General features: G+C 47.3%; 2 protein-coding genes and 1 long non-coding RNA gene across 8 annotated transcripts in view; 2 read left to right on the forward strand and 1 right to left on the reverse strand.

Annotated features, from left to right (window-relative positions):
- Nucleotides 1-607: 607 nt before the first annotated feature.
- CELA1 (chymotrypsin like elastase 1) lies at nucleotides 608-18,401 on the forward strand. The gene is made up of 8 exons (XM_058742759.1): nucleotides 608-756; nucleotides 1,435-1,517; nucleotides 2,667-2,767; nucleotides 3,865-3,990; nucleotides 4,777-4,913; nucleotides 6,190-6,335; nucleotides 17,292-17,441; nucleotides 18,244-18,401. The coding sequence occupies exons 1-8, from the start codon at nucleotides 717-719 to the stop codon at nucleotides 18,259-18,261; spliced, it is 801 nt and encodes a 266-aa protein (XP_058598742.1). The 5' UTR covers nucleotides 608-716; the 3' UTR covers nucleotides 18,262-18,401.
- On the reverse strand, nucleotides 6,792-21,085 carry LOC131519595 (uncharacterized). 3 transcript variants are annotated; one of them, XR_009265710.1, is made up of 6 exons: nucleotides 20,617-21,085; nucleotides 17,658-17,715; nucleotides 14,904-15,024; nucleotides 10,569-10,655; nucleotides 7,623-7,739; nucleotides 6,792-7,194 (listed from the first exon to the last, which is right to left on the reverse strand). It is a non-coding gene; the product is annotated as an uncharacterized LOC131519595 (long non-coding RNA). The 3 variants fall into 3 exon arrangements; XR_009265711.1 differs by having other exon boundaries at nucleotides 6,792-7,739; XR_009265712.1 differs by lacking the exon at nucleotides 17,658-17,715 and having other exon boundaries at nucleotides 6,792-7,739.
- A 202-nt stretch (nucleotides 21,086-21,287) lies between these two features.
- Nucleotides 21,288-26,661, forward strand: part of BIN2 (bridging integrator 2) — a 34,348-nt gene continuing 28,974 nt past the window's right edge. For 3 of the 4 annotated variants that reach the window (XM_058742755.1, XM_058742756.1, XM_058742758.1), the window contains exon 1: nucleotides 21,288-21,411. In XM_058742755.1, the coding sequence (XP_058598738.1) occupies nucleotides 21,331-21,411 (81 nt within the window). In that variant the 5' untranslated portion in view covers nucleotides 21,288-21,330. Of the gene's footprint in view, nucleotides 21,412-21,827; nucleotides 22,003-26,661 lie in introns of those variants that run through there. The other variant, XM_058742757.1, reaches the window with a different exon arrangement.

Raw genomic sequence — 26,661 nt, forward strand, 5'->3', positions numbered from 1 at the left:
CCTGTTCCTCACCTGCTCCCTCTGCCCTCCATGCTCACAGTGCTCAGACCATCTCCCTATCCTGGGGCTATCCCTTCTAACCCACCTCATGATCTCCTTCTCTGGGAGCTCTCTGGTTGGCTTTCTGTCCGAGTCTCCCCAAACCCGTTTCTTAGTACCTTCTTCCACCAGAATTCCCTCCACCATCCCTACTTGGTTTAGTCCTCCTGCATTTACACCTCTGTCCTGGAGACATAGCCCACCTTCCTCGTTGGGCAGGGGGAGGTCGTGGTCTCTTCTTTTTGCTAACTACTCTTCCCTCCTCCACCCCCACCCCTTGCCTCCACCTCCTGGTGCACTGAATGGATCTCTGCACTTACAGTGTCACTGAGGACGGTAAGGCAGTGACAGACTGTGAAGGGAGCACCCTGATGGAAAGACCAGCCCTGGTTCCCTCTCTTTTTTCTGAAAAAAGAGTTCACTGGATGCCTTTCCACTGAATGCAGATGCTTAAGTCAGCCCTAACCTGACTTTGTTCTGCCTTTGAACAACAGATAAATTAGTTTACTTGAAAATACATCTTTTCATTTGTATTTCCATGTCACCTGTGATTTTCCCCGGCCTTCCATCTGCAGCCCTGACAGCGGCAGCAAGACGGTCAGCAAAGCTGCTGATAAGAGGAGTACAAAGAGGGCTTGGTTCATGGCAAGGGGGCAGTGGTCTGCTCGGCCGGCAACATGCTACGCTTCTTGGTGCTCGCCACCCTGGTCCTTTATGGTAAGTGGGTCCTTGGGCCTGACTTCTATAGGGCGGAGGATTTGGACAGCAGAGCCAAAAGCTATCCTGAAGTCCAGGCCTGCTCTCTATCCCAGGGTGAGATGGGACACCCTGTGGGTCTAGCAAAAACTTTACCCTCCTGGAATCCAGGGTAGGAGCAGTGAGGGCCACTCTCCATGCAGGACCCTCTGGATGGCAGGGCCGTGAGCCACTAAACAGAGAAGCCCCTTTCATGGGTCTGGGCTTCCTTACCACCCTCATCGACAGGAAGACATCCTCAGCAGGTGTCTGGCTGGGATGTGCACTGCCGTCCTTGCCCCCTGGAGAATCCTGCCAAAGCACCGTATGTGTGGGTAGAGGGGTGAGAGGTCACCTCAGGCCATTAGGATGACCCCGAGCAAGGCTGAGACCACAGGGAGCCTCTGGGGCCCTAGCCCAGTGATGTGAGATGGGTCCTTCGTAGTATGCCAGAGTTCTGGGGACACCTGGGGGTGGGGTGAAGCAGAAGCCACTCAGACTCCCCTGTTTGGCGAAAGGGCTCCCATAACTCTCAGCTGGGCCCCTCACTTGCTAGGGAGGAACTGTGAATTCGCAGACAAAGCACAACAGCCACCCTGCCCCCCACCCTGAGCTGACCCCATGCTTAGTCATCACTCACTTTTCTTCTGCCCCACAAAGGACACAGCACCCAGGACTTTCCAGAAACCAACGCCCGGGTAGTTGGAGGGACTGAGGCCCGGAAGAATTCCTGGCCCTCGCAGGTGGGTGTTCCTTCACAGCCCCAGACTTCCAACAAAACGAGAGCTGCATGTGTGCTGGTATACAACATCATGTGTGTTTGTGCACATCCTTACCCACAAGTTCTCTGTCTGGATTCTAGAGGTAAAAGGTTGAACGGGTCCAGGCTTAAGGTGGAAGAAGCATACAAAAGGTTTGGGGGAGGGGATCTGAACACCAGCCACACTTACTTTCCCAGGCACACACCCAAACCCAAACCACATTTATGTTCCCAGTGGCACGAGCAAGACTGCATGCCAGACCCACAGCTCCACGTCCCGATACCCTGACACACACACACACACACACACACACACACACACACACACACCACTCCGCACTGTGTGCCTCTGCATTCAAGCACACCCCCCCCCCACCCCCAAGCAGAGCATGTAGCTTATTTGGCTATTTAAAGCGTTTCTACTTTCGTCACAGGGCAGCTAGGCTTTCAGTTAAGCAATTCTAAATGCGTAAAACTGGCAAATTAACTGGTGAATAACCACACTTTGACAGGAATCACTCCAGTTGGAATTCAATTCAGTTCACCAAAGTTTGCACCCGAATTTTCAGAAGTAGAGCGATGGTGGAACACGAGGTGCTGAGGAAGACATGAACTGATAAAATTGAATATTCCAGTGGTGGTTCTGAGTATTCCCTGAAGTGGGGGGACAGGACATGTCTGGAGGTCATTGGAGGGGGAGCTCTGGAGACCTAAGCCTGTGGTTAGGTGATGGAGCCATTCCATGGCCACGTTTCCTTCCAAGAGGGAACGCAGGTCAAAGGACCTGGGTTCTTGGCCCTTTGCACCAACCCCGAGTGGGGATGTCAAATACGCTGTGTGTGTGCCTTTCCTCCCCCATCCACGTACACAGCAAACATCACCCAACAGTGGAGCACTCCCTGCTGATCCCAGGGCCATCGGCACACCCCTTCTCACCGCCACTCCGAGGAGCCAATAGCGACCGATCAGTAGAAACTGACAGGTCAAATGAAACCCATTTGCCATCTCTGGCCCACAAAGCTGGAGAATGTTTGGAAGGATGGAAGGAATGGAAAGAAGTGTAATGTGCAGTTTGGGGCAAAGCCTTTTAAGAAACGCCAACCTCTCCCTCCTTTCTCTCCTCCCCTTCTAGATTTCCCTCCAGTACCTCTCTGGGGGCAAATGGTATCACACCTGTGGGGGGACCCTCATCAGACAGAACTGGGTGATGACAGCTGCTCACTGCGTGGACCGGTGAGAAAAACAAAACCCAGCTTTGCTGAGCTTCTGGAAGGGGAGAAGTCTGGCCTTTCTGGAGGAAGATGTATCTTTGAGCACTCAGGACAAGCCTTTAAGGGGGTGTTGGGGGGCCTGTGGGGAGGTAGTAGACTATAATGAAAGGTACAGATTTTGGCATCAGGCAAGCTTAGGTTCCCATCCCGTTTCGCCTTCTACCTTTGTGCCTTTGGATGACTTCCTTAGCTTCTCTAAGCTCTCATTCTCTTATTTCTAAAATGGGGTCGGGGTGCCTGGGTGGCTCAGTTGGTTAAGCGGCTGACTTCAGCTCAGGTCATGATCTCGCGGTCCGTGAGTTCGAGCCCCGCGTCGGGCTCTGTGTGGACAGCTCAGAGCCTGGAGCCTGTTTCAGATTCTGTGTCTCCCTCTCTCTGACCCTCCCCCGTTCATGCTCTGTCTCTGTCTCAAAAATAAATAAACGTTAAAAAAAAATTTTAAATGGGGTCATAATACCTACTTTGCCGAGTTATTGTGAGGATTAAGTAGGTAAATATTTCAGTGCCTGGTCAATGCCTGGCTGGCAATCATTTTTGTTCGTATGTGTCTTCAGCAACTGTTCTCAAATTTGAGCATGGATCAGAATCACCTGGAAGGCACAAATCAGAGCTTCTGACTTGGTGGGTTCAGGTTGAAGGCTGATAATCCGCATTTCTCACAAGTTTCCGGGTTATGCTGGAGCTGCTGGCCCAGGGATCATGCTTTAAACTATTGGTTTATCCTTCCCTCAAAATCTCTCTGTGGGCTGAGAGCCATTATTTCATTTATGTTCACCATACCTCTCCCAGGTTATGAGATACTCAGCCTCTGCTGCTGGGCTTTAAAAATGGGTCAGTGAAGTTGCTGGCAGTTTTTGTCACCACCACAGGTTAGTAAATTCGAGAACGAGGGGGCTTGTTACTGCCTCGTCTTCCAGGCTTTTTCATCTGCCCTCTGCCTGGGCCAGTTACGATGAGTTCTTGTTCTAAAGATAAGATGTGAGATGGCTTCCCAACTTTTCTCTGAGGGAAAAGAGCCCCCTGGATCACTCAGGGCTTCCTGCTCTTCTCTCACTCCAGCAAAATGACCTTCCGTGTGGTGGCTGGAGAGCACAACCTGAGCCAGAACGATGGCACCGAGCAGCGTGTGAGTGTGCAGAAGATCGTGGTGCATCCCTACTGGAACAGCAGTAACGTGGCCGCCGGGTAGGGACAGGGCTGGGCTGGCCTTGGCCTGGAGGTAGGGGGCTGACTGGCCAGCAACAGGGGCTTGGCTTCCCTCACGTTCATTCGGAAGGACTCTGAGAATTTAGCTTTTGGGAGGCTTGAGAATTTTGGAAGGCCTTTGTGACTTGTTTGATCTAGGCTGGTTTGCGTGATCGGGTCACCTGAAACTCCTTCTCTGCAGCGTTCAAGGTTTCCATTTCTGCTGTTGCTTAGTATTCATTTTAGGGAATCGACTCCGTCAGCAAAAGTAAATGTCTTAAAATGAATCTGATCTGAGAAAACTCGTGCCAGACTGAGCCGTATGTTTTGGGAAAGGGGGTAGTTAAAATGGCGGTCAGTGCTGGGGGTCGTGGGGGGCGGGGAGCGGGTTCAAGGAGCTGGGATATCACCGCGGAGTTTTCAGACCCACGCGGCACGGTAGGTCTTTCTTCCCTGAGAATTCTTCTCTATGGCCAAGATCACAGCACTCGGCTCCTTTCTGATTCCCCATTCATAACTGAGAGACGTAAGCCCCACTACCACCACCGAGGTCGCAGAGGCCACAGCTAGACCACAACACCAAGACCTCACCAGCAGGTGCTGCTGTTCGACAAGTAATATCCTACAATCCAGCTGTGTTTGACTGAGTCGGAGGCCAAGCAAACCAGCCTCCCCCTTTCTCTGAGTTGTTCCTTTCGAATTCTATGGGCACACAAAGGCTTAGTGAGGGCCGCCCCGCGTGCCGACCTTGACGGAAGGCCTGAGCAGGCTCGTTTCCTCCCACAGCTATGACATTGCCCTGCTGCGCCTGGCCCAGAGAGTTACCCTCAACAACTATGTGCAGCTGGGTGTCCTGCCCCCGGCGGGGGCCATCCTGGCCAACAACAATCCCTGCTACATCACGGGCTGGGGCATGACCAAGAGTAAGTCACCTGCGTTGGCAAAATCCACCACACGGGGCTTGAGTACGTAGCTGGGCTTCTGGGGAGCATTTTTCTGTAGCCCTAGGTCGCAGCCCTAGTCAGGGACGAGGAACCAGAGATCGAAGAACTGGTGCGTGAAATCGAGCTAAGAATAGGCCATGGAACAGTCAAGTCAGAGATTCATAGAGTCTTATAACTGAGAAACAAAACAAAACAAAACATGCCACCTTCCCTCACGGCATATTTTTACAAGCCTCTCATTTTATAACCTGAGGAAACTGAGGCCCAAGAAAATTAAGACCACGTGACTGGTTAGTAACTAGTTCGCTGGAGCCAGGACCCGGGTATCTGGCTCCCACTCTGGTGGTCGTTACACCATCACGCTACCTCCAAAGTCGCCAGGCTGTGGGTTGGGGTGAATAAACCAGAGGTAGCCGTAGGTCCAGAGGAGTGAAGGCAAAAGAGAACTCAGCTAGCTCTCTTCTGCTCATCGCGGGAAGAGTTCAGGTAGGCAATGCCATCCAGACAACACAGAAAGGTAGGACGGGCTATGAGCAGAGATGGTTAAGAAGGGCAGGGACATTAGGACTGACACAGACATCTGTCAGCCAGGAGGCGGTATTTGAGCTCTGGGGGAGAGGCAAGGCCTTGCCACAAGCAGCCAGTCTGCTGGGAAAACCTGGAGCTGACAGAGAGAGAGAGAGAGAGAGAGAGAGAGAGAGAGAGAGAGAGACATGCTTCTAATGCAGCTGCTCTCAGTTCACTTAATATCATAGTGGTTCGACCTCCTGATCTCTAGAACATGAAAGCATAGTTGTAAGGATGCAGAGAAGTAATTCATGTGCAAAGGCTTTGAAAAGTCCAAAGAGCCAGATAAAGGAAAGCTGCAGCAAGCTCTTAGGAAATGAAAAGAAGGGTGTATGGTCCCGGTTCTGCTTCGTGGCGTTTACAGTGTGAAGTGAAAGCAGGGGAGTTCTCGACAAATACGACCATTCCGGTGACTTTAAAGTGCTTTCCTTTTTTTAAGCAGCAGTAGGGAGATTGGAGGTTGGTGGTTTGGAGTTTGGAAACAGTGATCAAGGATGAGCCCTGAAGGAAGGGGCCTGTAGCTTGCATATAAAGTGGGGAGGGGAGAGGATCTGTGGCACGCCCTGGAAGGAGCTTGCCCTGAGTTCAGCTTTCACTGGAGCTTGGGAAGGCTTGGGAGGGTGTGGAAGGCTCCCCCCGCCCCCGAGAGGGTTTGGGGCTGACCTCCAACGCTGTGTGTCCTGTTCAGCCAATGGGCCCCTGGCCCAGGCCCTGCAGCAGGCTTACCTGCCCAGTGTGGACTACGCCACCTGCTCCAGTTCCAGCTACTGGGGCTCCACCGTGAAGAGCACCATGGTATGCGCTGGAGGAGACGGAATTCGCTCTGGATGCCAGGTGAACACATGCAGGAGGCATCAGGAATCGCAGGCTGGGCCCCTCCCCTCTTGGCCTCCCAAACCCCACCCCCAACCTTTTCCTCACTCCCTTTTCCACACCTGCTCCCACCCCCTGTCCAGACTCCGCTTGCTACTCTGGCGTCTCAGTGAGAATGAGTCTGTGCCAGGAACTCGGCACTCAAGGAATCTGCTGAAATTCACCTTGCCTAATGCCCTGACCTCAGAGGCTTGGATGTGGCCCAACATTTGCGTGTTGGTGTATGTGTGCGTTCTTTGGAAGTTGTCACCTAGACTTTTTACAGCCTGGAGTGGTGGTGGTCGTAACTGTGTATAAGAAAAGCTCTGTTCCCATCGATCCCAGCTTTCCTTGTACCTCCTTCTCCACCAACCCTTTACCTCAGTAGTATTTCCAGGAGTATATACGGATGAATGGGGCAGGGGAGAGCGCACAAAATAGTGTTATAATCATTTATATATATATGATACATGGGATCCTCTTCTATTTAGACAAAATCAATCAGCAGTGTACCATCTTATAGATTTCTTGATGCAGTTCAACAAATGTTCTTGATTACCTATTAGAGGCCAGGCACTGTGCTAAGTATTAGGGATACAAAGATGACTCAAATACAGTGTTTTAGTGGAGGAATGGCAGGAGCAGACATACGATAGAACGTGTAATACAACGTGGGTAAGTGTCATAATAAAGATATGCGTAGGGTGATATAGGAGCCCAAAAGATAGGCACTTACCTGTACCTGTTGGGGTCAGAAAAGACTTGCTTCCCCCCAAGAAAGTGGAGCCTGTAGTGAGTCCTGATGGTTAAATGGGAGAAAGCCAGGCATAAAGGGGAAAAGCTGTTCAGAGAGAGAAACAGCATGAATGAGGGCATGGGCCAAGAAACCATCTAGAACACTTAGAGAATTACAGGGCCTTCCCTACAGCTGGAGCAGAGGTCAGAGCCCACAAGCCTCCAAATCCACGGCCTGTTTCTCTGCAACCATTCTATAGAATGCTTTTTACATTTTTAAATGGTTGGGAATAAATTTACAAAAATAATGTCATGACACATGAAAAATATAAGATTCTAATGTTCATTAAAGAGCATTTAATTGGAAAAAATACAGCCATACTTGTTTATTTACATATTATTCGCGGCTGCTTTCAGAGAGTTGAATAGTTGAAACAAAGACTCCACAGGCTGCAGAATCTAAAATGTTTACTATTTGGCCCTTTATAGAAAAAGTTGGCTGACCCTTGGTCTAGAAATAAACTATTACCATACCAGAGAAGGTCAGGAGAGGACACTGAAGGCAAGCAGGAGCCACGTGACTTAGGGCTTCAAGTGCCATGTGCAGGGGAAGAAAATTTTTCCGTCTTCCTTCTAGGTTCTTTGGCTCACCTAATAATTAAATTGACATAGGACAGATTAGCAGGAGAAAAACGAATTTAATCTCCTATGTGCAGGAGCTCATAAACATATGAGACTCAAAGAACTTTTAGACAAAGAAAAAATAAATCTGTGAAGAATTGGCAAGACAAAGAAGTTTGGGTTTGGTGTAAATTAGTTAAGACCCAACAAGGTGAGGTAAGAGGGTTTGTTCTATAGCCCTGAATTCCCTATATCCAACCATAAGGATGTCTCCTTCCCTCCTGGTACGGGGGGGTACTTTTCACATGGGATATTTATTTTCTGCTTTCCGAGAAACAAAGTAGGGTTAGAATATCCTTCTTACATTGTCTGTGCTTAAGTAACTTTAATTCAAAATAATCAAGGTCCCAAAGTGGTATATTTTGGGGCAGCCTGCCCTGAATCTCCATCGCATGCTTAGGGACATGAACTTTATCTCTTGGGCACTGGGAAACCATTGAAGAGTTATAAAAAGGAGAATAGCATTATCAGAGTTGCCTTTTAGAGGTATCGTCTAATGACAAGGTAAGCGTGTCTTTGAAGAGGGGAAGGGTGGATGAGAGACAGGTTAGGAGACTATTGTAATTATCTAGGCAATAAATTTGAGGGCTTGAACTAGGGCAGTGGAGAGGAGGGAGAAAGAAGGAGCATCTGGAGTGACTTCCAGGCATCCGGTTTAAGTGATTTAGGGGAGGGGTTTGCTGCCTCCAATGACAGAAGGTTTATAGGATTTGGGAAAGAAGGTGATGAACTTGATTCTGAACAAGTTGAGTCTGAAATCCCAATGGGACATTCAGGTATAATGAATCAGTAAGTAATTAGATATAAAGAAGAAGAGAGTGTGGGGAGAGCTGGGCTAGAGATACAGCAGATGAGCTCCACTCCCCACCCCAGCCACCCCCATCCTGCAGGGGAAAGGTTGTAGAATGAGAAAAGAAAGAACAGTGAGTTGAGGGAAAACTATGATAACATGAATACTTGAATGCTGCAGGGGTAGGTGGAGGACAAAGAACCCATAAGACCTAAGAGGAATGAGAGGTGATAAGGGTTTTCCAGAATCTCAGGAAATACTAACGTGTCATACACAGTATGACACAGTGCATCCAGGAGCCACAGTAGATCACTGAAGTGCCGACTTGCACAGTTGGTGGGTCACTGGTAACTGGCAAGAACAGTTTCAGTAGACTGGAGGGGGCAGAAGTTTTACTGAAGATAAGAAATGAAGAGGCAACAAGAAACATAGTAAGGAATGGAGAATGCTCTTCCAAGAATCTTGGGTGAAAGAGAGGGACCAAAAAAAAAAAAAAAAAAAAAAAAAAGTCTGGTAGCTTTAAGGAGAATGACAAGTCATGGAGGGGCTGAATATAGTATGTTAAAAGTGAGTGTGTTAATAGGCAGAGAAGAAAGCATCTTGTAGAGTCAGTGAGAGGAAATAACGGATGGCACAAGATCCCAGAGGAGGAGCGATGGAACCAAGAGCACAGGAAGAGAGACACCAAAATGTGTGCGGATATGAAAGAGTGTGCAGGCTGGGTGGCTGGAGCATGGCAGGGGGTTGCATTATTTTGTCTATTTACTTATGAAATAGGAGTCAGGTTGGATGCTGATAATGAAGGTACAAGGGTTGTATGGGTCTGGATTAATTAGAGTGAGTAGGACGATGACTGACCTCCAAGATGTTACTGATAGAGTGAGGTTGCAGACCGCGCAGTGACTAAGTGAGCGTGTGATTCACTCCATTTTACTCAAGACCCAGTTGCAGGGATGCGTTAATCCAGGGCTGGGTTTTCCTGCATTACTGGAGCTAAAGGACAAGACTGCAGACCAAATGCAAGGTCCGAGCTAAGTGGAAAAAGAGAAGCCAGCTGTAGAATGGTAGGCTGACTGAAAGAGTAGGCTCAAAGGACCAAATGTTTCTGGTGAGCACCTAGAACCATGGAAGTAAGGTGACCAACTCATCCCAGTTTGCCCTCCTAGTGTTAAAACATAGAAGTCCTGTATCCTGGGAGCCCTACATGCAGGTAGAGACTGATAGGTAAGCAGTTCTCTTCCAGGTCCTCACCAGCCAGCTTCCCCTATTACCTTAAGGTTTAACCTTTCTGAGTTAATTCACTTTCCCTCTGCTCTCTCAGGGTCTTAAAGTCTGAATAAGTAGAGTACTTTTCTTCCTGCAGCCGCTCTAAACTGACAATTCTCTGAGGCAGTTGTGTCTCCAGATCCCTTGCCACTGGAGTTTCCCAAGAGTGTGTCTTCTGGGTTTTCAGACTTCTGGGTCCCCCAACTCTTCACCTCAGAATGGATCCACTCATTCCCACCGAGCTCCTTCCCAGCTCTTCCTTCTGCCCTCAGATCCTCAGCCACACCTACCATCTCTCCAGAGCCTGTGTTTCTTTTCAAGTCAATTAACATAAGATGATAGTGTTATATGTAATTTAATTACCTTCCATTCCTCTAGCCCAGAAACACTCTCAACCCTCTATTAGAATTTGGGTGGAAGATTTTTAGGTTGTTTTGTTTGATTTGTTTTGAGTGCAGTAGTCTAAAGAAAACATCCTATTTTCCTAAGCAGTAGTTGGGGTGTGGTACAGCTAGTTCCTTTTTAAAAGAATCATCCCCAATTTGAACTTTTGGTGTCTTTTCCTTTTAAGCTTCAATTTTTAACGAGGCTATATGTATTAAGTTGCTTAAGGTGACAAATAAAACTATGAGTTTAATGATGGAAAAGAACAATCATTGTGTTCCTTCCACTCTTCTAGATCTCCCTCCCCAGAAGGGACCACTTTCAACTCTTGTCAGCTGATTCTTTTGGGGTCTCCATACCTCTATAAAAATAAATGCTTGTATTCCTACTTTTCAGTTCAGGCATTATGGGTGATGTGGATCTCTCTTCCTTTTTCACAGAGGTACCTGTTAAATAACAAAAATTCAACTGAGTAAATTTGAAGATCAAAGTGGCTTTATTCAAGGACTCAGGAATTGGGGAGTACCCCATCTAGCAAATAGAAAGGAGCTCCATCAAGCTGCAGAAAAGGAAAAGTTTTTAAAGGCAGAGAGGGAGCTGGAATAAAGGAAATTATTAGTAACGAATGCCTTGTTTTAGGCAAGGTTGTCCTCCCAAGGGGAACAGAGAGGGTCTCTTAGCAGTCAGCTCTTCCTCGAGCTGACCAGGAAATTCCAGTTTGGCTGGCTGAAGGTCACGTTTCTGAAAGAAGCTGAAGCTGCAATTAGATTAGGTGTTAAGTTTTGGTGGGGTTTAGCACAAGTGACTCAGTTTTGGATCTACTGTCTCCTTAGCAACTGCCCTGTAGTTCTCACAGCTTTTTGTGAAATTTTGTTGATCCTTTGTGTGGTATTCACAGGTCATATGGTTTTTTGCTTAATCTCTGTGATAGTCACAGGCCATGACTTCAGGTTCAACGATCTGTAAGTTGCTCGTTCTCCTCATTCTTTTTCTGATGTTCCTGTTTTGGGGAGATCATTTTCTTGGTGGTTAGTGGCTGTGAACATGCATTTAAAACATTTGACAGAATAACAATGGACAGGGGAGACTATTATGATTACTATAAGCAGAATAATTCCCAGTGTTTAGAATGCTCTTTGGAGCCATGGTCCCCAACATCCAAACCAATCAAAATCAAGTCAGTCAAAGAAAGACCCTGTTGTAGCAGTCACCCTTGTAAACCACGTTGGCTTGCTCAGTGATCTTACGTAATTGAGTTTCAGCTTCTCCAGAAGTGTTAATCCAGCATAACAGGTGGTATTGGCCACAGTACAGACATCCCCTCATTCAGCTAAAGATAATTAAGGACTATCCTATCATCAAGAATAACTTATGGGGCACCTGGGTGGTTCAATCAGTTGAGTGTCTGACTCTTGGTTTTGGCTCAGGTCATGATCCCAGGGTCACGGGATCAAGCCCCGCATTGGGCTCTCTGCTCTGTGCTGAGTGTGGAGCCTCTTGAGATTCTCTCTTTCTCTCTCTCTCTCTCTCTCCCTCCCTCCCTCTGACCTTCCTGACTCACTCCTTCTCTCTCTCTCTCTCTCCCTAAGGAAAAAAAAAAAAAAGAACTTTGGCTAGAGAGTCTAAGGATTTTTATTGGGCAGCTATTGTCTTGGCAACAGATTCTACAATATCTTTAAGAGTTAAAGAGAGGTTTCTGATCATATGCTCATGTACCTTTACTCCTAACCAGGGAAGTGTAGCCCTGCCAAAGGAAGTGAATCCTGAATCATGAAAAATTCCTTTCTAACTCAATGATCTAACTCGATGATTCCTTTCTAACTCAATTCTTTCTCCAACTCGGTGATGTAAATCCAGGGCAATTGTACAATGAGGTGTCTTAGTTCATTTGTGGAAAGCCTAGGGGCACAGTTGGATAACCTAAAAGGTATTTCCTGGCTATGTGCTAGCTATCTTGTCATTCATAGGCCCAAGGGGAGTGATAATTACCACAAAGACAACCCGTCTCAGGGCACAAAACACTTCTCAGTAAGATGGCACTGTTAATGGATTCATTCTCAGGGATTGTTGCATTTGTCCATTCAAGCCAGGGGTCAGTTAGGTCTTCTCTCAGCCTGAAATAAAAAGTTGTTCTAGGGGCGCCTGGGTGGCTCGGTCAGTTAAGCGTCCGACTTCAGCTCATGTCATGATCTCACGGTCCATGAGTTCGAGCCCCGCGTCGGGCTCTGTGCTGACTGCTCGGAGCCTGGAGCCTGTTTCGGATTCTGTGTCTCCCTCTCTCTCTGCCCCTCCCCTGTTCACGCTCTGTCTCTCTCTGTCTCAAAAATAATAAATAAAAACGTTAAAAAAAAAATTAAAAAAAAAAAAAAAAAGTTGTTCTAAGTTCCAGAGGTTATCCCCCTTAGCCATGGCCCAGGAGATATGGATGATGGCATTATCTTTCTAGGCCAGCTCCAGAGTGAAGGAAAGAAAGGGAAGAAGAAAGGGTTTCGTATTTAGTCAGTTAAAGTATGAAGTCTTCATCTGGCATCTTGGGAGGAAGCAAGTCTACCTCCATGTCAGCTACTTCTCTTCCTAGTCACTTTGACTGGAACATCTCCAGTGTTTGTGTAGGACCCGATGTCAGGTGGGACCTTCTTCAGCTGTGAGATGCATGTCCAAGTCCCTGGAGTCTGACCACCATCTGGGTGGTGAGGAGGACCTGGGGTAGTCCCTTCCAAGGACTTTCAGGAGCAATCTGTGTTCTTATTGATTCCAAATCAAAAGGGTGAGAGAACATTGGAAATGTTAATTTGAAGAGTCAGAGCCAGATTTTTTTAGGAAACTAGAAGAATTCAGGATCCAGTTTATAAGTACATAACAGAACCTCAGAGACAATTAACAGGATTAGAATCTAATACAGATGATAGTGTAAACATAAGTTCTTCCCTCTACACTTACCTTCATTTTTTTACAGAAGAATTGGTTTGTTTACATTAAACTTTGCCTGATTATTTACCTAAGTGCAGCAAGAATAGTGACTGACCACATAAGTTCTTTTTAAGACTGCTTTGCTGGAATCTTACAAGCAAAGTGCCAGGTCAATCTTTCCATGAGGCTTTATTGGCTCTGTAAAGTCAACCTTAGTTTCTTTCTTTTCTTTCCTTCTTCCTTCCTTCCTTCTTTTCTTTCTTTCTCTCTTTCTTTCTTTCTTTCTTTCTTTCTTTCTTTCTTTCTTTCTTTCTTTCTTTCTTTTTCTTTCTTTCTTTCTAGTTTTGAGAGAGAGAAAGAGGAGGGGCAGAGAGAAAGGGAGAGAGAGAATCCCAAGCAGGCTCCATGCTGTCAGTGCAGAGTCCAATGTGGGGCTCGATCCCACAAACTGTGTGATCGTGACCTGAGCCGAGATCAAGAGCCAGATGCTTAACCAACTGAGCCACCCAGGCACCCCAAGTTGATCTTAGTTTCTTGAAAGTGTCTGGTCATATCTGAGTCTATGCATAATGTTCTCAAATATGGTATTCCAGTCAGAGCTTTGGTAATATAACCAATGTTTCTAATTGTGTCTTGTTACAAGGAGATCAGATTCTCATTGAACCTATGTAAACAACTAACTGTAGCTTCCCTGGAACAACATGGGCTTGAACTGTGTGGGTCCATTATATGTGGATTCTTTTTTCAATAAATATACAACAGTAAGTGTATTTTCTCTTCCTTATGATTTTCTTCATAACATCTTATTTTCTCTAGCTTACTTTACTGCACGAATACCATATATAACACATCTAACATATAAAATATGTGTTAATTGACTGTTTCTCTTATCAGTAAGGCTTTTGGTCAATAGTAGGCTACTAGTAGTTATACTTTGGAGGAATAAAAAGTTATACGGGGATTTTTGACTACACAGGGAGGGACAGTCAGTGTCCCTAACCCCTATGTTGTTCAAGGGTCAACTGTATGTTGTCATGAAAAGACTACTTGAGAATTTTTGAATTCTGGAGGGATCAGGTAGGGAAAAAACAAGTAAATGTTTCACCTTTGGTCACAAATGTATATCTTACCAAATTGTTGATAGCTTAAGAGAAAAGATAAAAAGGTTTCCTAAAATCTGGAAAAGAAAACATTAGACAACCAGTAGTGTTTTATTTTTTTTTTTTAATTTTTTTTTTCAACGTTTTTTATTTATTTTTGGGACAGAGAGAGACAGAGCATGAACGGGGGAGGGGCAGAGAGAGAGGGAGACACAGAATCGGAAACAGGCTCCAGGCTCCGAGCCATCAGCCCAGAGCCTGACGCGGGGCTCGAACTCACGGACCGCAAGATCGTGACCTGGCTGAAGTCGGACGCTTAACCGACTGCGCCACCCAGGCGCCCCCAACCAGTAGTGTTTTAAACAAGAAGTCATACAAATGATAATCATCCTCTCCTCAGTTCACTCATGCCCATGTAATTAACATCTGTCCTATTTGAATCCATTTTTCCCACTAGTTCTGGAAGTTCTCACCCAGTTCAGTTGCTTGATCTGAAAGTTATCAGGAACCTGTATTCTAGAGTACCCGTTAGATTCTTTTCCATGAATTTCTCTGAGGATAAAACACATTTGCGGGAAGCTTTTGTAAAACAGTAACTCTCTGTACATGATAAAAGACCAGAAATGCCCATTATTAAAGATGTGATGAGAGTTCATTCTTAATGGAATTGACAAAGGGACTTACCCATGGCCCTTGGAAATGGTGAGAAAGACAGTAAACTCAGTGTTTGCAGAGTTTTATGCCTGTTTCTTGGTGTCCCCAAAGCTGTCAGAAGTGCCCTTTGCTCTGGCCTCTGCCACCAAATCTGTTAAATAACAAAAATTCAGCTGAGTAAATTTAAAGATCAAAGTAACTTCATTCAATGATTCATGAATCAGATAGCATCTCCTCGAGCGAACGGAAAGCAGCTTCATTGAGCTGTGGCAAAGAATGCCTTGTTTTAGGCAAAGTGGCCCTCCTAAGGGGTCTATCAGCACATTGCCGCCTAGCGTTGACCTAAAAATTCCAGGTTGGCTGGTTAAAGGTCACATTTCTGGGAGAAACTGAAGCTACCGTTAGGTTAGGTATTAAGTCTTGGTGGAGTTTAGCATAAGTGACTTTATTTTGGGCCTGCTGTCTCCTTTTTAACAGTTGGAACGTTTTGGAAGAGTGTGTTGTGATCAAAAGCAGCATTATAAGTGAGATTACATATATCTTCATGGAGTTGACGGCTGTTCCTGGCTGTCTCCATCCTTTCAGAGACAGGCTTGGCACACACAAGCACGCATATGCTTTATTGTGGGTCGCTGGTCCTGTGTTCCTGTATTTCTCTTTCTTCTTTGATGCTGCAAATCCTTCAGTGAGTTCATGAGAAAGGGAAACGTTTTTGGGTTTTTTTTTTTCCCGTTCCTCCCCCCTCCCCTTCTGGCCACTACCACTCTGTTCTCTGTACCTATAAGCTTGTTTTGTTTTGTGTTTAGATTTCACCAGTAAGAGGGATCATCCTGTATCTGCCTTTCTCTGACTGCTTTCACTGAACACACTGCCCTCGAGGTCCATCCACATCGTTTCAAATGGCAAGATTTCCTTCTGTTTTAAGGCCTGAACTCTTATCCATGTTGTATTCTAAAATCACTTTTCATTTCCTGCAGAACTTTGTTTTCCCTGGAGTTAAAAACTGTCTTTAAATCGGCAAAATATATGCCCATTTTATCACTGATTCGGCCCCACACTTCCCCACTCATTTGTTAAGTGACTTATTTTACCCTCTCCTGACCCCAGTATTTTGTGTCTTTGTATGGGTTTATTTGCATTCATCGTGAGAGAGCCTTGGTGGGTTTTCTCATTTTAGAAACTCCAGAACTTTGGTTCTGAAAATGTTTGTTTGTTGATGACTTCTTTCCTTCCATTTTTTATAGTCTCTTTCTAGAATTTCTGTTATTCACCTATTTACCTCCTTAGATGGTCCTCTTATTTTCTTAGTTTCTCTATATTTTGTTTGTTCTACTGTATCTTCCAATCCTTCCAACATTTCATTTCTACTATCATACTCATAATTTCCGAAGGCTCTTTTTGTTTTCTGAATGTTTCGTTTTGCAGTATGCTGTTCTTGCATCATGGATGCAATACTAATCACAGGTTTTTATTGCTTGTTTCCTTCTCCCTGCATACCCTTGGCTGCCCCTTCATTTTTTGTTTATTTCTTTGTCTCTTCGTTTTGAATTCTATTTTTATCTTAGAGGCTTTCTTCAGATGTGTGGTACTCCTTGACCATCTCCTTTCATTTCAGAGTGAGGTAATAAAAAGCTGATCAGTAGCTGTGAGCCTTCGGTGGGATTCATCCACACTGAACTGGTCTGTTGGGTGACCTAGTGAAGGTCTGATGGTTTCAGTGGAGGACCTCTAATGGCAGGATCTTTAGGTCTTCCTTCTTGTGCTGGTCAGGTTTTCCAGAGAACTATCTTTTGATTTTCTGTCTGGAATTATAGAACTGGCATCCTGGGAGCTGAGTAAGGAGGAGCGTGTCCAGGTAAACCCAGGTTCCTCTGATTCTAAGCCTGAGCATGTAACCATTACTCAATGTATCATTTTCTCTCCCCTTCACCCCAGTTTAGTTTCATGTGTTGACTACTTACCCTGTGTCTAAAGGCTAAGTCTAATTAGAACCACTGGTCTAAATGCTGGGGATGAAGACATCATGAGGACACCCTATTCCCCCCACTCCCAGGTTCGATTTAAGTCAATAAAAGCTATTGAGCTTAAGACATTCAAAGTTCTATGCTAGCACTGTGGAGAGGAAACGTGTCAGTAAGACACAGTCTCAAAAAGCTGTTTCAAAAAGCTCATAGACAGGTGTGGCAGGTAGAAACAAATTATGAAACCAAAATACAAGGCAGAACATGACCTAAGTACAGCAAAAGAAAGGACAGGAAGATGAGATTCATCTGGATTGTGGGGATATGAAGGAAGTAGGGATTTGAATTGGAGCTTTAAAACTGCACAGGGTTTGCATGCAGAAGTGGGGTATAAGCAAAAGCAAAGGTCCAAAGATTTTAAAATGGAGTTTTAGGACCCTCCTTCTCCTCCCTGCAGGGTGATTCTGGGGGCCCTCTCCATTGCCTTGTGAACGGCAAGTATGCTGTCCATGGAGTGACCAGTTTCGTGTCCAGTCTGGGCTGTAACGTCTCCAGGAAGCCCACAGTCTTCACACGGGTCTCTGCTTACATCTCCTGGATCAACAGTGTAAGTCCTCTCACATGACAGGTTGAAACAGGGTCACCTGGAGACCCATACACTGGCGGGGCTGGGGAGCAATAATTGGACAGGGAGGCCATCATCTTCCTTACCACATTCGTTTACTCCTTTCCCTTGCCTCCATGATGCATTTCCCCTCAATAATGCTGCCATCCCAAGTTCCCCTCTGCATACCCGCTCAGCCGACATCACCCAAGTGCTTACTGTTTAGGGTAAGGTGGTGACAACAGCAGACCTCAACCGGACAGAGGGCAGTGCTGTCCTAAGTCAAAGCCAAGAGAAAAACAGCTTCAGAAAGTCCTGCGTGCACCTGGGAAAGGGAAGAGTCACTAACGTTTTCTCCCATGAGCTCTTTCTAAGGGCATTATGAGAATCTGCTCTACCCTTTAGCAAGAGGTTTTACTACCTTAGATGATGCTTGAAGGTTAGATGAGGCTTTACCTACACTGACCTAGTGGTAGCTTCACAATCATCCCACCTATGCCCTCTAGCCTTCAAACACACTCTGGAGTCTCGTGGCGTGAACTTTGATTCACAACCATTTCAAGGCCTATTCTTGCCACTAGGTGCTACATATGTGCCTAGAACATTGAATTGTCCTGACACAGCTGAGACCTACTTCCTACCATACACCTACCCTCCCTCTCCTGCCCCCCCCCCCCCCCCACCCAACTCCCTCAACTCCCCTCAGAAACCCAGGGCCGGGCTACACTCAACCAAGAGCCCTGAAGAAAACAGAAGGGAGGGAGGCAGAAGTTACTGACTGTGGACATATTGGCTTTTCCTTCAGGTCATTGCTCCCAACTGAACGTCTTCCTGAATCTCATGGCCTTCCCAAGATGATGCTTAGACCCACGAAAGGACTTGAGGCCATCAAGGAAAAAAAACATTCTGAGAGGCCATTGAGCCAGATCCAGAAAAGCAAATAAAACTGAATATGCATGATCATCCTGAGTCTTTTTGTTCGCTATTAGGCCCTCTAGAGGAAATGGAGTTATAGGACCCAAGTTGGATTTCACATTTCTGTGCTGGATCTTCCGTTTACTGCCATTTCACAAACTACGCCAAGTGGGAGTGGTTTTACCTTACTCTTTTTTGCATCATTTTAGGACCCACCTAGCCATTAATCTGCCCATCTGGTATTTCTCCCATGTACATTTGCTATATGCAAAGGCACAGAGTGTTTTCTAATGTTCTTGAGTGACGAAGAACCTGACTCTCCCAGGTAGATTGTGGGCTCATCCTTCTTTTGTTCCCCTCTCCAGTGCCTAGAACAGGCGCTCGCCCCACGGTTCTGGACGATGGTAACTGCTAGGATACACTACAGATCGGAGGATAGGCTTCAGTAGTAGGTCAGATGCCAGCAGACAAAGAAAGTGACAAATTACAAAGGAGGCTAGGGAGGCGAGAATAGAAAAAAAAAGGAGAAGATACTGAATGAAGAAAGGAAAGGGTTGAGCAGAACAAAAAGGGAGAAGAGACCGCAATACAAGGCCTCCAGCTAAGTGTGAGTCAGCATGTCAAGGCCAGGACTGAAATAGACCACCGGATCCAGGGTTCTGTAAACCACAGAGAACTGGGAAGCTGATAATTCTGCCTCATCCTGGCCGGGGCTCAGTCTGTTGGAGTGGCCTACAATCGACTGAACAGGGAACCGAAAGAAGGCTAAGAGGTTGAGAAGCAGCTTTTCATAGCGATCACAGAGGACCAGACCAGAGGGAATAGGTAGTTAACATTATAACAGGAGAAACCGGCTAAGACTGGTCCTGGAATGTGCAGGCTGCAAAGTCAGCAAAGGCCTCTGGAACAGCGTAGGCATGCACTGTAAGAACCTGGGTCAGGACGTCTGCGTCCCCATCTCAATTCCAACACCGAGGAACCGGGGAACCTCTGGGCAAGTCACCAGCTTTTTCTGACTCACTTTCCTCCTCTAGTTAACTTCTGAAGATCGTCCGTGCTCTAACACCACAGGATTTGGTGATCATCATCAATTTCAGTTCCCAAGAGACTGGCATGGAAGAGAGTTTCTTAGGAAGCAGTGGCTGGGGGCTGTGTGGCTGAGGATGCCGTGGACTCCTGTCCTGTGAGTGACATCGGTGTTGCCCTCCTTCTGCTAGTGACAGACCTGTTATCATCACCATCTTCTCTCAGTGTCCCCACAGCACCGCCATCCTCTGGCCTTCTCCCCTCTTCTTCCCATCCAACATCAAGTCCTTCCATTTTCTGTACTCTCACCCCTTCTAGAACAGCCCCACGACGAACATCAAGAATAAACCCTAATGATGTAGAACCTGACAATTTTGTATCCACCTCTATATAAATGCATTAAGCACCTACTATTGTAATCGTCTGATGACCAGCCCATCTCCACCTTCAGACTTCAAGCATCTTGAGGTCAGAGACTGCATTTTTAAAAATTTATCTTGGGGCGCTTGAGTGGCTCCATCGGTTAAGCATCCAACTTCGGCTCAGGTCATGATCTCACAGTTCATGGGTTCAAGCCCTGCGTGGGGCTCTGTGCTGACAGCTGGGAGCCTGGACCCTGCTTTGGATTCTGTGTCTCCCTCTCTCTGCCTCTCCCCCCTCCCCTCAAAAATGAACAAATGTTAAAAAAAAATTTTTTTTTTTTTTAATTTTAGTATATGTGCTGCCGAAGCGAGCACTTTTTTTTTTTTTTTTTTTTAATTTTATCTTGGTTTCCCAACACCCAGCAATGCCCGGCACACAGCTGACCCTGAGGGCAGTATGTCTGTTTGGGGGAATGGCCTGTAAAACAATCGAAGACAAGCCTCCCTCTCCACACTCCTCAGGAAATTATTTTGATCCTCTTCCCTTCCTGGAGGAATGTTACCTCCGCTGTAAAATCCGTGAGTAAATGGTTCCTCCAAACCTACTGTTCCTAATTTCCAGCTATCCCCTCAAGGGAGACAGGAAGTAACTTCCTTTCGGGAACCTTCTCCCTCGGGAAGACACAGATGTAATCTCAGCAGCCTCATCCCCACTTTCCTGGTCTGTCTTCACTCTGCTCCACCCAGTACAGGCCCTAGTCTGTCCAGCCAGAAAGTCTGCCCCCTCCCCCCCACCCCAGCATGAGCTTCCATTCTCTCCTCCCCAGTCCTTTTCCAGTAAGATCCTCTCCTTTCCCAGAGACCCCCATTTCTACCTCTGGCTCAGTTGTTGCTCCTTTTCAAATCCGCCTGTGGAGTCCTGTCCCTTTCCGCGCTCTATCCCTACCAGTTCTAGGCTTACTGCCAACCTCTCCGCAGAGGCTTTCCATCTTGAAAATCCCTGGCACCAGAAGCGCATTTTACTCGACAACCCAGGAGACGTGCCCGCGGACGTGAAACACGTTTCCCCGATGTGGTCAATACCCGTGCTAAGTGGAGATCGCGATCTTTTCTACCCCATCGTTCCAGTGGCTTCCCGGTGCTGAGGGTTTCGGCGAATCGGCTTTCTGGCGCGAACGTGTCCTGGCTCGCAGGAGAAAACTCGGTTCCCTGGGGCTGGCGCGCCCGTCCCTCGGGGCTGCGCAGCACTGACGCTGGGCTTGAGTGAGCGCCGCCTGAGGGCAGGCCCAAGTTTCCAGCCTACTCCTGAACAGGTGCAGCCCCCAACCTGGGCTCCAGAAGTGCCCGGTGGCCTGGGGGGGGGGGGGGGGGGGGTGGCTGAGCGGCGGTGGGCGTGGGGGCCCCAGGGCCATCGTGGCGGCGCTGGGGGGGGGGGGTGCTCTTGGAGAGCCCGTGGGGGTCTCGAGCGGCGTGGGGCGGGGCGGCCACGGCCACAGCCGGATGCGAGGCATGCTGGGAACCGCACTTCCTCCTTGGGGGCCTCCAGAAAACCACAGGTCGCTGGGCCCAGTCTACCCGGAGCCGGCAGGATGGCGGAGGGCAAGGCGGGTGGCGCCGCCGGCCTCTTCGCCAAGCAGGTGCAGAAGAAATTCAGCAGGGCCCAGGAGAAGGTATGTGGCCGGGTCGCACCACCTGCCCTTCCGGCCGGCCTGGCTCTGAGAGAGAGCCGTGTGCGGTGGGGGTGGGGGGTGGTGGGGGTGTCCGGGGGGCCTGGGCTGAACAGAAGGTCCCAGGCAGACGGGAATGGGAGTGGATTTTCCTTAAACTACAAAGAGTTGATAGAGAACAGAAAAAAGCTACCCGTTCTTGGGCAAGGGTAGGGAAGCAGAGGAGACCACAGTCTCCCTCGGGAACCCTAAGTAACGCTCAGGCGACCCAGGAAAGGTGGGAGAAAGGAGCCAACGTTGGCAGATTTGTCCTAGCAATCCAGCCAGGGTGCTCTTTCACAGACGATGAAATTGAAGGTTGCAAGAGGGCATTCTCCCCAAAGTGAGGACAGCAATGACCAGCTGTGCTGCCAGCGGGGACCGTAACCTAACCCTGCGTGGCCTCTGGGCAGTGTTTAAGCTGATGTGAGCAGTAGCCCGTATCTGCTTTCTGTGCGTTGAAAAGTACACGGTCCAGGATGATGAAGGAGCATCTCTTTTTAGATTGGGTCCTTGGTTGGCTCTGGGTGGCCTTACTCCAGCGTCAACATTGAGGTAGGCTGTCCACCTGTAACACTTCTCTACACATTATTATTTTTATTTATTTATTTATTTTGAGAGAGAGAGAAAAGATGAGCTGGGGAGGGGCAGAGGGGGAAGAAGAGAGAATCTGAAGCAGTCTCCACACCCAGCCCAGAGCCTGGAGCCTGAGGCAGGGCTCCATCCCAGACTCTGGGATCATGACCCGAACTGAAATCAAGAGTTGAGGCAGAACTGACTCAGCCACCAAGGCGCTCCTCGACACATTTTAGTGACATTCTTGTTTCTTCCTTTTTTTTTTTTTTAATGTTTATTTATTTTTGACAGAGAGAGTGCAAGTGGGGAAGGGACAGAGATAGGAAACAGAGAATCCAAAGCAGGCTCCGCACTGACAACGCAGAGCCCGAGGTGGGGATTTGAACCCACAAACTGCGAGATCATGACCTGAGCCCAAGTTGGACACTTAACTGACTGAGCCACCCAGGCGCCCCATGACATTCTTGTTTCCACCTGTCCAGGGTATGTCCTTCCCTTTTAACCTGAACCTCTGCTCTCCACGTAGCAACACTCTGATAGATGGATCTCCTTTTTCTGCCTTTGAGGAAGCCGGGGTCATAATGAAAGAGTGGAGGAAAAGGCAAGATTTTGTGTGGCTCGACTTCATTACGTCACCTTGCTCTGATTTCACCTTGATCACGATTTTAGCCTCTTCGAAGGCTGTCTCATTACAAATCTGATAGAGATCAGAGCCTGTGGGAAGGTCTGGTTAGAAGTGGTGTGGAAGAGAAGGAGCTACCAGCTACGTGACGGGTTGGAAAAAACAAGAAAACCCAGGAGACAAAAAAATTCATGGATAATAGTTTGGTTTTTTTTAAATGTTTATTTTTGAGAGAGAGAGAGAAAGACAGAACACAAGCGGGGGAGGGGCAGAGAGAGAGGGAGACACAGAATCTGAAGCAGGCTCCAGGCTCTGAGCTGTCAGCACAGAGCCCGATGTGGGGCTCGAACCCATAAACCGTGAGATCGTGACCTGAGCCGAAGCCGGACGCCCAACCGACCGAGCCACCCAGGCGCCCCGATAATAGTTATTTTTAAAAGACACAGCAGTTGACTTTACCTCACTGTTTCACCTTCTGTCCTCATCCAGCCTATCATCAACACTATGCCCTTGGGGATTTCTCTCCTTTTCTAAGCATGGACTGCAAAGCTTTAGATAAGTAACGTCCCTGCTCTGGGCTTCAGATTCGGCACGTGTAAAAATGAGAGTGGTGATGCTTAGTGACTTGGAAATTCAACGTGGTAAGGATGCCAAAGTGAGAACAGGAGAGGGTTCCTTGAACCTCAGAAGCAAATATTCCCCAAAGGGAGAACCAGCCACCCAGGTAACCTGTTCTTCCTGGTCTGAACTCTGAGAATGCAGAGAGAGGAGCTACCTCACCTCTGCCTTGGGGACCTTTCCAGGTTAAGGCAGAAAACGGGAGGATGCTCTGAACCTAGACATAAACACAAGGGCGGGCAGACATTGAACTTGGAGCAGTACAGTTGGCACCGTAGAGGCAGCGGCTGCTGCCTGGATAGAGTGGGAATGGCCTGGAATGTGAGGAGGAGCTCAGCCCAGCCTGCCAGAGTCCTTGAGTCTTGACACGTTATTGAAGGCAAGAGAGAGAGGGAGAGGGGCACCTGGGTGGCTCAGTCAGTTAAGCGGCCGACTTCGGCTCAGGTCATGATCTTACGGTCCGTGAGTTCAAGCCCCGCGTCGGGCTCTGTGCTGACAGCTCAGAGCCTGGAGCCTGTTTCAGATTCTGTGTCTCCCTCTCTCTGACCCTCCCCCATTCATGCTCTGTCTCCCTCTGTTTCAAAAATAAATAAACGTTAAAAAAAAAATTTTTTTTTTTAAAAAAAAGAGAGAGAAGGAGAAAGTTACAGTCAAAAGAAAGGACTCCCTGGAACAATTTGTAGTTTTTGTATAAGCAGTTGGCTGTAATCTTCTAAGTAATACGTAGTAACCACCGTGTCAAGTAGATGTGTCAGGTATCGAGTTCCGATTATGGTTGAGGCAGAGGACTTCAGGAAAGACACGATCTCTCTCTCTTTATGGAGCCAACGCTCTCGTGATAGGATCTCATTTCACCTTTGCCGCCCTTTGTGCATGTTATTAATATCCCAATTTTAGAAATGAAGAAGCGAGGCTCAAAAGAGATCGGCAAATGGCAGAACTGTCACTGAAACCCAGGTGTCCCGCCTTTGGATCCCAACCTCAGGCCCGCTCTCTCTACAAGCCTCCTAATAAACCACTGTGACATCTGTGCCTGCCCACTTCCTGCTGACCCTCTCTCTCAGGAGCAAAGCTGGGAGTAGAAACACCTTTTGCTCAGTCCCCCTCCTCTGAAAATCTAGGCGTGAAGGTCCAGTGACCGACACACACGAGGGAGATGAAGCGTTCTTCTTGTTTTATTTTCCAGTCTCCACCCAGACGCAACATGAGACTGAGTTGTGTCTTTACAGGAAGATGCGTCTTCACAGTTCAAATGAGTGCTTTCACCATCCACGATTGCTCTGTGGCAAATGGCTCGGAAGGGGCATTGTGTTACCCCTCCTTTGCTGGTCTTTTCCTCTACTGACTTTTACTCAACCGGTCTCCCAGAGGGTTCTGTCAACAATACTTAACCGAGAAATTCCTTTGCCCGGGATACTGGGCTGGACCCAGGAAGGAATTTAGAGATGAATAAGAGGCACTCTCGCCTGCCAGAAGCTTACAGTCTAGTTAAAAAAAGAAAAAAAAAAATGGTGAAATGAGTCACCTGAGAGGTCTGCAGTCTGTGGGAAATTCAGAGGAGAGAAAGACTGAGGAGAATTGAGCGAGGTTTTATAGCAGAGGCAGAATTTGAGGTAGGAATGATGGCCGATTAGTAGTTCCTCAGGCAAGTGGGGGGAATGGAACATTCTAGCTGAGGAAATGCCAGCATGAGCCAGGCAGGGAGTGCGGAAAACCGTTGAGGCAGAATAGTGAGAAATGCAGGTGAGCTGGAGTACAGGGATCGGTGGCAGAAAAGACGGGAGAGTAAATTTAGGACCACGCTAAGGAAAAGCCTACTTTAACGTATGTCCCGAAAATGAGGATTTCTCACAGAAACTGCAATATTGTTATCACACCTAAGAAAAAAATTTTAACAAAAATCTGTCATCTCTCTAATAGCCAGGCCCTATTCAAATGACCCCAATTGAGAGGGTTAACTAAAATATCATAAATAATTAGGGGGAAGGGTCCTGGTAGGGACCTATAGCCACCAAACATCTGCAGTGAATTTTTTTGTAATCGCTTTTTCTCTTGTTCCTCTTCTTTCTCTCTAAACGCAGAATTCTTAGTGTAGAACTTTAGAGAACTGGCATTGGGTGCACTGTCATTAGGAAGTGAACCAAAGGTAGAATGTATTAATTCTTTCAGATGTTTGTTCAGCACTCTACATTCTCTGCCGTCAGAGAACTTTCGTTGCGGGAGAACATCTACAACACGGCGTAAGTGCCTGGATACGCAGCCCTGTTGCTTATGGCAACAAAGGACTTTGGGCCCAGGACACTGGTTATGCTCTGAGGGCGATCACACTCATCTTTCAGTTTCACAGTTGAAGGTGGGAGTGTTCAGTTCACATACTCACACCCCTTCTAAGCCTTTTTGCCTTGAGCCTTTTGGGGGTTGGGGATATTGGGCATGCCACATTTATGCTAGCCGGGGGTTGACTACCCTTTCGGCCCCTTCCACCTAAGAACACCCCCCAGCCCCTCCAGGCAAAGGAAGGGAGGAGTAGCAGGAAGGAAGTGAGAGCTGCAATTACCACTTAGACAAGGTGGTTTTGCAACTTTCTGTTGTCTGGGGTGGGGGTGGCGGGGGGGTGCAGGGAAGATGACAGACCGGGTGTACCCAGGGTCAGGTGTTCAATGAGCTGGAGTCAGAGACACAGACAAACATATGGCTGAACTGAGAAGGAAATAGGCACTCATAGGGAAGGGAGTGCAAATGGACATAATGCTAATGGATTTGTATTGAGCACTCACCAAAAGGCAGCACTGAGAATGTATGTCATTTAATTCTCCGGACAACTCCAGGAGATGCTGTTGTGTAAACAGAGGCTCAAGAGACAGATAGGCTTATTTGCCTAAAGGCTTAGAGCCATAAATCGAAAGGCCAAGATGGGGCGTATATCTGTCAGACTCCAGAGCCCTTGATCGTAACCACTACAGAGAGAGCTCCAGAAGTTAGAGATGCTAACCACTGGGTTAAGAATGGGGACACATGTGGGAATGCAAGCTGGTACAGCCACTCTGGAAAACAGTATGGAGGTTCCTCAAAAAACTAAAAACAGAACTACCCTACGACCCAGCAATTGCACCACTAGGCATTTATCCAAGGGATACAGGTGTGCTGTTTCGAAGGTGCACGTGCACCCCAATGTTTATAGCAGTGCTATCGACAATAGCCAAAGTATGGAAGGAAACAGCCCAAATGCCCATCGATGGATGAATGGATAAAGATGTGGTATATATATATACAATGGAGTATTACTCGGCAATCAAAAAGAATGAAATCTTGCCATTTGCAACAATGTGGATGGAACTGGAGGGTATTCTGCTAAGTGAAATTAGAGAAAGACAAAAATCATATGACTTCACTCATAT

Source organism: Neofelis nebulosa, chromosome 8 (genome assembly GCF_028018385.1).
Source record: "Neofelis nebulosa isolate mNeoNeb1 chromosome 8, mNeoNeb1.pri, whole genome shotgun sequence".
Classification (NCBI taxonomy): domain Eukaryota; kingdom Metazoa; phylum Chordata; class Mammalia; order Carnivora; family Felidae; genus Neofelis; species Neofelis nebulosa.

Excerpts from the sequence above, each read along its gene's own strand:
- CELA1 (XM_058742759.1), top strand. The coding sequence starts at position 717 with ATGCTACGCTTCTTGGTGCTCGCCACCCTGGTCCTTTATG. Across the intron at positions 3,991-4,776 it reads AGCAGTAACGTGGCCGCCGG|CTATGACATTGCCCTGCTGC; the intron begins GTAGGGACAGGG and ends TTCCTCCCACAG. Across the intron at positions 4,914-6,189 it reads GGGCTGGGGCATGACCAAGA|CCAATGGGCCCCTGGCCCAG; the intron begins GTAAGTCACCTG and ends TGTCCTGTTCAG.